Source organism: Chamaea fasciata, unplaced genomic scaffold, assembly GCF_029207755.1.
Source record: "Chamaea fasciata isolate MVZ Bird 193981 ecotype frontalis unplaced genomic scaffold, bChaFas1.0.hap1 SCAF_1, whole genome shotgun sequence".
Lineage (NCBI taxonomy): Eukaryota > Metazoa > Chordata > Aves > Passeriformes > Sylviidae > Chamaea > Chamaea fasciata.
In genome coordinates this window covers 118374994-118388129 of record NW_027094086.1, presented here as the reverse complement: position 1 = coordinate 118388129, position 13136 = coordinate 118374994, and the positions used below count along the sequence as shown (strand labels likewise).

Here is a 13136-nt window from a genome sequence, read left to right as displayed (position 1 = left end):
CATTTTTAGACCCCTCTAACATATGCCAATTGTAAATGACTTGAGAAAGCTAAAAGGTCTCCTAAGGATCATTATGAACAAGTTTGGGATTTTTTGGTTCTTCTACCCTTTTATGATGACTAAACCCACTACCATGATAGGGTTTTGATACAAGAAGGCTTATTTTCATATTGTAGTTGGATCATTCGCTTTCAAATGGGGTGATCTCTGTATAAGACATGCAGAATTTAGAGTCAGTTTAATCCTGGTGACACAATACATACTAGATGTGTTTTTGGTTAATGTCAGATATTGAAGCCTTGCTTTTAATAAGTCTTGATTCTAAAGAGTATATGAAACAACACAAATAATAAAATAGCATGGCAGGACAATGTTTTTCCTGCAAGAGCAAAATTACTTTTCCCTGTCGAAACTGAATGAGAGACAGGATCAGGAGTCTGCCTGGTGAGTTCAGCAGAAGCACAGAGTAAGAGGCACCTCTCCAGCTGGTGCCAAGTTACAGAGTAAAATCTTATAGTTGGGGAGTCTGCGGAAACTTGCTACAGACTCTATTTTCTTTTACTAGAAAGCCCTTTTCTAGAAATTGGCATTTGTCTTTTACAGTTGCTAAGCAGCCCAGCTGTTGTTACAGCTGCTAGATCTACAGTTGGGGGATGGAAGAAGGAAAAATTTTAACGGGCATATAGCTTTAAGGAAAACCTTCAAAGCAAATAAGTTATTATTTGGCCAACAGCTGGAAAAGTGCCAAAGTAAACAGCACAGTGATTTTTATTATACTGGTATGATTAAATCGGAGTAAGATTTGCATGTTAGCAATTAAAAGTTAGGTTTTAATTTTGCTATTGATATGCAGGTGAGCCACTAGTTTAACTCAGGTGATTTATGTTAAATGAGAAATGCCTGTGTGTAGGTGGGGGTTTTAGAATCCTGTCGTTTTTCATGATCCTATTGCAGGGGTACCATAGACTTGTCTTTTTCTAGTTATGGATGAGAATTGTACTTTTCTCTTGCTTTCACTATCAAGAGATTTTTAGCAGAAGTAGTCACCACATTATCTTTTTCTCTGCCCATTTTCTTTGTGAATATTGTGAGCCTTGATCCTAAACAATTTTGCAGTCCTTACTTCACGGAAATTCTAATCACTGTTGGCACATAGCTTTTCTGTCCTGTTAACTCCTACTTAAGGCAAAAGAAGGTTCTTTCCTAGTGTTTTGCAGCCTTGTTCCTACTGTTTTCTAAGACTTCTGGACTTGCTGATATTCTGTAAGTACTTGTACTGAATTTTGTTCACAGAAGTTGTTACAAAACAATACAAAGTGATTTGGAGATTGTATTTAGGATATGCTAGGAGCCACCTGTGCCCAACAGCCAAAAGGCTACTGGCTTTTAGAGCAAACTTAAAAGGAAACAAATTCCTCGATCTCTCAGGAGGGAATGGTGGGGTGTCTGCTATAGCAGATGTAGGTGGCTGAGTCAAAATGTAAATATAGCTAATTAGATTAATTGAGCATGTCTTCAAATGCCTGCCTTCTGGGGGTCATAAAGATGAGTAGGGTGAGTAGGATAAAATTGTGCCCTGATGTGTTTTCTGGCACTGGCTTACAGAATTCAATTCTCTTGCTCCCTTTTCCTCTACACCTTAACAAAGCACACTTAGATAGGAGGCATAGGGTGTTTGTTCTAAAGCTCTTTTAATTTATGGGCATGTCATGTAGAGTGGGGTTTTTAATAGAGTTTTTGTTGGTGGTCTTGGGGAAGACGGTGCTGGGTTTGGGGTTTTTTAAAGTTTTCTGCTCATGAAAAACTTCATTTTATTCCCCCTCTATTTTTTTTACCACTCTTGCCTTTAAGTTTGGCAACCTTGTTGGTTTTGGTTTGTCATATTTTCTGGAGTAGGTGTCACCACTGAGACTGATTAAATTTTTTCTCTACTTAATTTCCCTAGAAAAGGATCAAGAGAGAATTTTGCTTTGATAAACGCTGTTCACTTATTACATGCAGTGAAGGCTGCTTACTGCTGTGTAGCCTCTGTATATATGAATTTGTAATGTTAAGATCAGTCATCACCTATTAAAATGTTAATATTGGAGGAAGTGCGGATGCATTGCAGCCCTGCTGGGTTGTGCCTTACACAGAGATGTTTGTTTAATGATTCATGTATTTGTGGAGTTTAAGAAAATACTTCTGTTCTCTTTAGAATTGTTACGATTAAAGTCTTAGCATGGAAATTAACCCCCAAAATCACAATGGTTCAGATGATTAAAGCTCATAAAGTAGCACCAGGTGTTTATTTGCTGTCTTGTGGCACGCTAGAAACTAGGATAGCAGGAGGAGACAGTAATATGCTTACTTTGGTGATAGAAATGTGAAACTTGAAATGATGAATGCTAGACTAGCATGTAGATTAATCTTAATGATTACTTCATTCTTATTTAGTTAAAATTAAAAAAAATTAAGAACAGAGTTATGCTTGTAGATAAACTGTCAGTGTTTACTAAGTTTGTCATTCTCTTCTTATTTTCTACTCTTATAATAGAAAACTCCGAAAAGCAATTCCTCGTGATATAATGCTGTGATAAAAGCATAATTTACACAGAAGAAGGATTTCCAAGGTTCAGAAAAACATCACCTGATAGTTTTCCTTGGGGGGGATGTTTTTATTCCCCTCCTTCATGCAGTTTTCAGATTGCAAACCTTGCTGAGCTGTTTGCTTCAGCCTTCCCAAGAAATTCAGAGAGCTGCAGTGCTCATCTGAAGTTGTGTGGGAGTTGGTTTTGCTCCTATGACATTTAGCACTACTGTTCTTTGGAAAGAGAACAAACAACATAAGTAAAACATCTTGGCTGAAGATAATGATGATTTATCGTATTTTGATTTGATCTTACCAAATATAGTATGAGCGAGTGTGCACATACGAGCACTCATATGCATAAATTTTTGGTCATGCTTGCTAATTATTTATTGTAAAAATTGAAGTAATCTCTCAAGTTTTAATTCAGACCCCTAGACATGCAAGTGTAATACTGAAAGAACAGAATTGTGCAGGGTAGCAATAGCAAAATATATAGGAATGTGTTTATTAAAATTTTATCTGAGCTGTAAGATTATATTTAGTACTTTAGCCATAGAGCCTCTAGGCCAGGAGATACTAAAGCACAATATTTATTGCTGATAGGTAAAACACAACAGAGTGAGAGAGAAAGTACAGGATTGGTAATCTTGGTGGCTGACTGACCATACAAACTGTGCTAAAGGCTGGACAAAGCACAGCTGAAATTTTGAAGTGCTTTCTTCCAGACAAAATAAAAGATACTGATTTATAGTGTTTTAATAATATGTCACATCTCACACCAGCCTACTTTCATAAAGAAGTGAGAGGCAATCATGTAGGGGGAAAAAATGCTGTGTCGTTTTGTGGTTTATTTAACTTAATTTTCAGCTGTTGGAAAATTGGGGTTGCATAGCTGTGGCATCTCAAAGTGTTGGTGCTGTAGCCTTCTACTCTTGTAGTCAACAAACACAAAAAGGGTAAGTGGGAGCTGTGAAAGGTGGGGAAGATGAAAAGAAAATATAAATAATAGGCTGGCATTGCTGTGTTTCATCTGGACAGGCACAGGGGCATGGACATCTTCACAATATCATGTGTTCTACATGTCTGAATGGAATGGAACACATTTGAAGCGCGTTCTTTCTATTTGATTTTCATCTGTATAATATACAAGTATGGAAACTGCAGGGTAGAGTTAACCAGCTGTAAATGATTGAGCTCAGCCTAGCTGCAGAGAACTAATAGATTAATTTATCATCCTAATCACAAAATAATAATGCCCTTAAATGTCAGTACCCCATCTCTAGTGTATGCAGTGGCTACCTATTAAATTCCATCTGTCAATTAATATTACACTTTTAGCCTTTTAATTAAAAGAGAACTCAGAATAGTAGCAACACTTGAGTAGGACTTCTCTGAGTGGCTGTAAGGTGATGGTGAAAGAAATGCTAGTTTCTCATTATTCTCTCTTGAGTTAACCATAATTTTGTGTGGATGCTAAAAGGCATTTCAGGATGATCAGCTTCTCCACAAGGAACTGAGTACGAGAAATGGCCTAGTGTTCTTAGAGAGAGATTAAATTGTGATGTGTGTTACACGCTGAAATTTCTGTTGCCACTATTCATGGTACCTCTTGTCATTCTGGGGACTCTGCTATGGTAGACAGAGAATAAACAGTGCTAGTGTCACCAGCTCCCATGGCAATGTTTTCAGCCTTGTACTGTTTGACGTTTTCATTGCAATGCTAGGCCCTCAGATTTTCTTGTTTATGCAAGAGTTTTCCCTTTCTTTTCATTGATGCAGAGACAATCATGGGACCTTGAATCCCATGAAAAAAAATTTAGAAATTAAAGATGAAGTTCAAAATTATTTTTTAAGCCAATCTCAGGGTACTTTTGGTATGGGACTTGGATTTTTCTGGGCTGCTGGGAAACACATTTAGAGTAGTTTAAATTTTATACTGCCTCCATTTTGGTGGGTTCTGTTACTGCATGTTTTCTTTTAGTGAAAGAACAGTCAGAATTTACATTTAAAATGTGGGTGTCAGAAAAGTTAAATACCCACAGAAAAGCTCAGCAGGTATAAATGATCCTACTGATTCTGTTGCTTTTTTTGTATTCAGGAACAGAAATCTAGCAACCCATGCTGAAAAACCTTAAGTATGCCCTAGTGAATAAGCCCACTGCTCCATTTGAGGCAGGAGCAATTGAACCCTTTAGTATACAACATTTTACATTTTCTGATACAGCAGTGCTGGCATAAGGTGCAGAGGGTTTATTGGGTGCAGGGGCATTGATTTGCAGTGGTGTTTGAAGTGAGCACTGGGAACATAGATTTAGAAGAAAATTGCTCCTGCCATGCTGGTTTTTGTGCTCTGTTCCCTGCCATTGTGTGTGGTGGTAGCTTCAAGCAGGTGTAGAGCAGGCACTGCAGGCTCTGCTAACACTGAAAGGCCTCATGATTTGGGACTAAAGCCAGGACTGGGCGGTGGCTACATTGTCAGGAAGAGATCCCTAACAACTTCTGCACTACTTCCCTAGCTGAGAGCTGAGGAACAAGGCCGGTGTAGATACAGCCTATCTAAGTACACACATTGCTCGATGACCTTTTCAACCGGGCAGGTTCAGACTGCAGAACTTCGTGAGATGGAGACTGAGATCATGGTTAATCAGTACTGAGCTGGGTGTAGGTGGAATTGTCGAGTGCTGGTCCTGTCATTCTCTTGAAACAATGATTTCATTAGCTGCCAGGAAGCTATTTGGCAGGTGGGGGTTCCCTCAGAAAGGCTGGCTGGAGAGTGACCCCTCGCATGGGAAGCATTTGAAGCTCAGCTTGCTAGAAGGCTTAGAGAGTGCCATGTTTGCCCAGGCAGACCAGGTGCCAAGAATTAATTAGTTTTGTCCTATGCTACACAGCAGAAACACAAGAAGTGGCTCTGATCCTGCAAATGACTGTGCAGGTGGAGTCTTGCACTGTGGTGAGGTCTTCCATAATTAAAAAGCTTTAAATCAGCGGTCAGAGCTTTCTAGTGAGCAGAACCAGAACTGTCAGGTGCCAGATATCCCAAGCTTCTTTAGAAACAAGCAGTTTAAAATACTTAAAATAAAAGAAGACATCTAGTTTGTTGTTGAGACCTGCTGGATTTTTCCTTAAACTGGAAGGGGGGATTATTTTGATTATTTTATTTTGTATTCGACAGTGCATGAGTGAAACCACACCTCATGCATATATAATGAAAATACAAGAAGGATGACAATGTTTTTCTCTGTGGTACTCCTGTTTGTGATGTGCTGGAAACTGGATTTATTATTTTAATAAGCTCCTTCTTTTTGTGCTGTGCTGCTGCTTGGCTTGGCACATTCCTGGTGGAGACTTCAGCTGCTGGTTTGAGAATTCTTTGTAAAAGCAATGCTCTTGCCTGCTGGGCAAACTATTTCTGCTGCAAATGTAAAATAATTAATTCCTGGCATAATTGTAAACTAGTAATAGTGGATTGATCTTGGAACCAAGTTCCAAATTCCTCTGGGGTTTCAGATTTCATGCTGGGCATGACTGGGTAGATGACTTTTATAATCCTGTGATTTATCAAGGAAGACATGCTGGTCAGTTTACGGTGAGATTTCTGGTCAACTTCCATGTTTTATTTTGTTCCAAAACAATCTAATTATTTTAATAAAAAATGATGACATTGTCGTTTGTTAGACTGTTCTGGCATCTTACTGGCAATATTAAATTTTTTTCTGTTGGTTCTGCATTTGAAAAGGATGCAGTCTTTGAGGAGCTGAATTCACTTAAACACCCTTGTCCTGATGGTTACAGGAATCTCCTTATGGAACACTTGTGGTCAGCAGCTTGTGGTTAACTGGAAGAAAGCTACAGAGTAAGTTGCTTGCAAGCAGCTTTCCCCTGTTCTTCGTCCACTCCTTTTTATCATCAGAGGTCCCAGAAGGGTATTTTAACAGACTCATGCCCTTTGAGGCCCCTTACTCAAGGTCTGTGCCCTTCCAGACTGTTGTGAGCACCAACCCAATGCCTGGCTTTCCTTCGAAGGAGTAGGAGATTTATGGCTGGATGGGGAGCCAGTCATCATCTCTCCCTTCATGCTCTCCTGCTTGGAAAGTCTTGTAGTGCCATATGGATGGCAAGAACACTCATCATCCTTTCTCAGATGGTTTACCAACCACAAACAAGCTGTGTTTTTCTCTCATCCTCAGCTATCTCTGACGTGACGCACATACTGCATTAGGCAGCCAGCTTCACCTTTTTTGTCTTCTTTCCTGAAAAATCGGCATTTGTTTACACCAGAATTTCACTTATTGTTAATATAGAAATAATATTTGGAGAATTTTGTTAATTTTCCAGTGGTTTCTGCTCTGTCTTGATGCTTTATACATCCTTTATTTAAGGTTTAGATGTTTTAGTTGTCTCTTATTGTTGACAAAAATTTTCTTTGACCAAACCTGGCACTATCACATTACTGACTGCACTGTCTCCACAGCTCTTGCTTGTTTTGCCCTACCTGCTGTTTTAGATGCTGGTTTTAATTGTCCATTGCCATGTTTGTTGGCTTTTTCTCTTGCATTTTTTAGTTTAAGTTGGGTCTCTGAATCATGACAGATTGGATGCCAGAGAAAGCCAGGACTGGCTCAGGAACTCTCTTTCCCCTCACCCCTCCCCCCATAAATATTTGTCTCTGTGATCAGATATCCTTTATCGTAGAGCTTTCTGCTCAGTCTTTATCTTGCTGCACTGTCTTTCCCCTCCTTAAAAGCCAATCCTGAGTGCTTCATGCTGCAGTGGTGAAAATCACTTGCCTCAGCCTGGATCTGTGTAGGTTTGGCTGAGCATGGCAGAGCAAAATAAGAAAGCAAGGGGTGTCCTCAAACTCTTTTTTCACTAAAATATATGCTGCTTATGCCTTCTGCCAGTACCTGTGCTTGATCTCTGCATTGAATCTAGGGGATTTTGTCTATGGGAGGAAAAATTGGTAATGGAAGAGAGGAAGGTTAATTGTCACCAGATTTATAGAAATAATTTATATTGTCAGCAAAAGAGAGAGCTCTCCTTCTGCCCGTAATAAAATTCTGGTGTCAAATGTATTGACTGGTCTTTAATTTTATCATTATATTCTCACAAAATAATTAGGGAAAAGCTAAGTATATTCTGACTTTTTTGTTTTAGGTTTTTATCTAGTTCAGATAAATAAATAATTTTTACGCAAGTGTCTTTCCAGTGTTTCCTATAAAATGTGACGAGGAGAGGGAATCTACTGTGATGATACAATTCATTGCATATTAGGAATGTAAATACTCACTACTATTAAGTTCTCTGAGTAAAAGTATGTAGTGCTTTTGGATGGAATAATGCTTTATTTTATCTTACTTATGGCTCCTATCTAATTCAGAGTTTTTCACATCTGGATCATCTTTTCACATGACCTGATGGGTTTACTCTGAAAGAAAGGCCCATGACTGCCTGGCGGTTGGGTTATACAGAAGGCTAGAGGTACATTTTTGCTGCAGCTGTCTTGTTTATGTAGATCTGTATTACCCTGAAGTACTTTACAAATGCATTAAAGAGCATATTTAAAATCAGAGTAAATACAAGCCATTTATGGGACAGTATGTATGAACTGTGACTGAACTACCTGCTCAGAGTCCAGAGGATTTCCCCTTTTCTGTGTGCAGGGGTACTCTTTAAAATCTGAAGATTATAATTAGGATTAATATAAACTTCTTCAAAAGGCTGGTGCCTTCTGCATTTACATCACTTTAGTATCTGAGCACTTACATCTCTTAAATATTTTTAGTATCATGGGAGCTGGGAGGGTAGGTCGATGCTCCCATCTGTCTTGCAGGATGTAAAGTGACATTCATGCAAATATCACAGCAGAGTGTACCCAGAAATGGAGCTCATTGCCATGTACTTCAGTCAGTTTTCCCTGGAAAAAGTCTCTCAGTTCCTAATTTGTCTGATACAACTCAATTTAGGGTGTTAAGATTGTGGTTATTTGGGGTCAAACCTGGAGTGGTCCATGTAGATAAAGTGTTAAAATAGAGAGCTGTTCTTCTAAACTAAACAATCCACTTTGGCAGAAGACCCAATGGGAAGAAGCTGTTACAAACCACTGGCTGTGCTCCCTCCACCGCAGGGTACTGCACATCACCGAATAGCTCTGCACAGGACCTGCTGACTTGAGCTTCACAAAAACCACTTCTGCCAGAGAGGATCCAGCCTTGATCAAGAGATGGATAATCTGCTGCTGTCTGCAGCTTATCTGTTTGCATCTCATGTTAATTCACCAAATGCCTGTCTCTGCTGCCTGAGTCTTCCCCACCGTTCCCAGTACAGGTTGTCATGTGCAAGCAGACCACCCCTCAGATAGACTTCAGGGCTGACAGTCCAAAGGGAGCTGCTGAAATCTGAGCTGTTCCTCCAGAGTTTTGAACACTGCTTTGGCTCTTTCTTTTGCACCTCCAGGTTTCCACAATGTAATTTCAAAAATCTGGAGACCAGAACTGAGCTTGTGATTCCATTTTTGCTCACAGTTTTTTTCTGAAAGGATGAGATATATTGGAGGAATGTACTATCCCTCCTTGCCATAATTTGCTAATTCAGCCTTGCTGCTGGAGCCCCCTTCCAGGTCCAGGCTTGTGGAACTTGGAATGCAAGCTTTAATTTCAGAGATAGGACCATTATTTGTAATCCAGTCACTTTCAGTTTTACATTTGACACTTTCATGTTGTGCATTTTTTTTTCTCCTTTCCCCACCTCAGCAGTGGGGAAACATGTTTTGGTTTGTTGTTCTTTTCAAACGGCCTCAAGCTGCAGTGATTTAGATCTCTCTCTATATTCATGCTGTTGTCATTCATATCTCCACTGGTCTAAGTTACCAGCTTCAAATTCTGAAATGTTTATTTCCAACACTGATGATTTACAGTCTGAAACATCACTCTAAAAAATATGATTTGATGGTATTTTCCTATTTACAGGTATTTTGAAGACCTGACAGATAGCCTAAACATTAGTCCTATACTTTACTGCATATCATAGCTGAGTGTATAACTTAGGACACTGAAAACAAAACTTGGTGGAGTTGGGTGTGATGAAAAGGAAATAATTCTTATGTTCAGGCTATTTACATGCGTGGTTTGTTCCATTCTGTTTCTAAGTATGTACTGAACGTGACGTTCTTTGTGTCTGAAATAGTAGCAGAATAACCTAGTGGTTGCTAAGGTAATGAGAACCCACCGTTCCCTTACCAATTCCTGTAAATAAAGTATGGAATTTAATTTCACTCTGTGTTACCTGAGGCAGCTCTAGCATCTGATAAAACAAATGATCTTCACATTCTTCTCCACTTCCCTTCTGATTGTCATTGAAATACTGGGATGTTTCTCTTTTTGTAAATGAAGGAGGCTGCCCTTCGGATGGTGGGGTAGAAAGTAGCCTAAGAATTACATCTTTTGTCTTGCAGCTGTTTTTCCTCTGTGATTTAAAACCTATTTGTCTTCCTGCTGAACTGCTTCTATTGCACGTGATCAGGGCTGAAGATTTGACAGCCATTCCTCTTTCAGTTTTTTCTCTTGATGCAGAACTTACATGTTTATTATCTGTGCTTCTGCTATGGATTGCAAGCACAGCATGAGTGTGAATCCAAGATTTATCTCTCCATCAAAGAAAGGAAGGTTCTCTCCAAAAACAATATGGTAAATCCAGAAATTTGAAAATTCTGGACACCAGTAGATGAGTGGGTGAGATACTTACCTGATGAAATGATTCTTGGCAAGGATTACCACTGGCCTTGGGAGTGCAGGCAGCAAACAAGAAATCCGAAGGAGCTCTGACCACTGTGCAACCAGGCAATACTACACCCCAGACCATCCTGACTTTGAAATGGAAAAAGAGAATCCGTATCAAGCTACTCGGCAGCTAATCAATCATTCGAGTCCACCAGGCTGGGCACAGAAGATTGTGTCTCTTATATAGGAGGAGGAAGAAGAAACAGCTGGGGCATGGGATGATGGAGTTATGCGTGGAGTGAGGGAATGTGTTGTAAGAGAGAGGCAGCTTGTTATGCTGCATTATGGAATGGCAGAACAATATTCCTGCTTTTTTATGTGACAGATTTTTGTCTTGCTTGTGTTACATTGATATCAAGTCGTGGGCCACTTGCTGCAAGTTGCCACAAGTGGGTTATTTTAGCCTAATAGCTGTCTGGACATCAAGACTTTATATTCTAATAGCCTGTCTGCCCAGAGAAGTAGATCTGGGAGGTCAAGTGGACAGCTGGCATAGTATATGGACACTTGAACCCGGAAATGAAAGACAGCTGCTGGATCTAATTTTAAACATAGCTCTTGATCAGATCCCTCTAGATCTTGCTTGTCCTGCTACAGCAAAGTCATTAGTGGGAGTAGAGAGACAAGAAGTTGAAGATAGTGGTAAAGAGCTTTTTTGAGGAAGGGAATCACCCTTGTTCCAGTTATGGTATTTCCATTTTTCACAGTAAGTATTGTCAGCTTCCAGAGAAGGCGAGTGGGAATAGTTTGTAGCTGGTACATGGTCTAACACTGCTGACACGGGCAGCTCTTCTCCTAATGGCCAGTGGGACTCCCTGTTCTGCAAGTAAGAGGGCAGGCAGCTCTGTTTCAAACGAGGAGAATGTGACAGAGTGGGGGTTTTCCTAACATTTTAAAATAACACGCGGTTACATATCAGCCAGGTTGTAATTCCGAGCTTTTACATCAGGGCTCGGGAATGCGGCGGCGTTAGCGGCGGACTGGAGCTCCATCTAGCGGGGCGCGGCAAATCCCGCTGGCTGGGTTTGGATTTTTTTAGCAAGTACAAAAATAACCACGAATAATATCGTACCGACAGAATTCTTCACTTGGGATTAGCGAGTAAGACATAATATTAATTCAGCAGCTGGTTAAGTGTCTTCAAGTTTCTCTTTTGCTTTCAGGATGCCATTACCAAGCTCGGTTGGTTTTGGGGGGGTTTTCAAGTGTGACAGTATGTTCTGCTTTATTACAACTATGATGCTAAAATTAAGTGCTATGGAAACATTTGTAGTACTCGTTCTCTTCAGGGAGTTAGCTAACCTCTGGGAATTTTGGAAGCAAGCAGAACATTGCTCCTCTGATGTGATGATTTGAAGATTCTCCTCTATTGGACTGTTCTGTTAATCACAATAGGTTTAGGAATAACAGCTTTACTGTTTATTATCTGCTTTTAAAAAGTGAAACATTCAATTTTTAAAAATATATGGTTTTCTAATATATATAACAAGAAACTTGAAAACGTAAGAATAAAGAATAAATTTTGTTTGTTTGTTCTATTACAAAACTTTAAACTGCTACCTGACTTTACCTTTACCAAGCTTGGTTAGGATAGAAACGTTACTAGAATACAATTGTATTATTCTAAAGGCATTCTACTTAAACTGGTGTTAATCTCCAGTACAGAGAGACAGTCTAAATAAGTTAATGATTATATTCAAATATAAGTGTAAGCATGCATTTATCTATCTATTTTCCTAAGAAAAGTCGATGAAACAGATATTTATTATAATTTGACATATTAAAGTTTTGATGTAAAGCATTGTAAATAGCATGGTAAGAGCTGACAAAAGCAGACAGAGCTGGAGTTGTGGGACAGAGGCCATACATGGCCAAATGAGGTCACATTTCATTTAAGCATGCCTCCTAATTTATTTTCAGCAGTATTAACCCACCTAGTATTACATTTGCGTTACATTTAAACTTTCAGCTTTCCTGCCTCCTGCACAACCAAATGCTGTTGCTGTTGATTGCACTCAAAGGCTTGGGAGTGACAGCTGCCAAGAAGGGCTTATTTCAAATCTTTTATCTCATGTTTGCCTGTGTATCCTTTCTAAGCATGCATTTTTGTCTGTACCTCCCATCTAAACCTCTTATTGTCAACAGGCAAGCTCAGAGATACCAAAACTGCGAAAGGAAGACCAAAAAGCACGAAGCGCACTCTTGGCTGATATCCAGCAGGGAACTCGCCTAAGGAAAGTGACTCAAATCAACGACCGCAGTGCTCCACAGATTGAAAGTGAGTGTGTACTCCACAGATTGAAAGTGTGTGTGTGCTCCTCAGTGAGGCCCTGGGAGAGCTTTGGTGGAGCCTTGGGTGTGGATGGGGGTCAGATGGACAGTTTCAAACCAAAGGGTGGGTTCGAAGGTCAGCAAAAGTCTGCATTATCCTATGGCTTTAGGATGCGGAGAGGGGACACTTTCTAAATGTGCATCCTGCTCTGAAATCAATGACTTATATGACTAACACTTCATGGTTAGTCTCCAATTGGTTATCACCTTAACAGGCATTCCTTGTTCCAAAATAGATGAGTGATGAAATCCTTGAGAGCATTTCAATAAAATAATTAAGGGGGAATTTTTTTGCCCTAGCAGTAGAACTGTTCTTTATTAGATTAAAAGAACAAAAAATGCTGAAAAATTCTGGAAATGTAAATTCGGTATTAGGCCTGACACAACTACTTCTTGGTGTCACGATTTGTGTGAGATTGAAGAGCACCAGAGGGTGCTGTGCTCCAAGGTACGGG

At 39.6% G+C, this 13136-nt stretch overlaps 1 protein-coding gene across 2 annotated transcripts in view; it reads left to right on the top strand.

The window, feature by feature from the left end:
- The window catches only part of WIPF3 (WAS/WASL interacting protein family member 3), a 39025-nt gene that overhangs the window by 15628 nt on the left and 10261 nt on the right, over positions 1-13136 (top strand). For both annotated transcript variants that reach the window (XM_066195017.1, XM_066195008.1), the window contains exon 3: positions 12496-12628. In XM_066195017.1, the coding sequence (XP_066051114.1) occupies positions 12496-12628 (133 nt within the window). The remainder of the gene's footprint in view (positions 1-12495; positions 12629-13136) is intronic.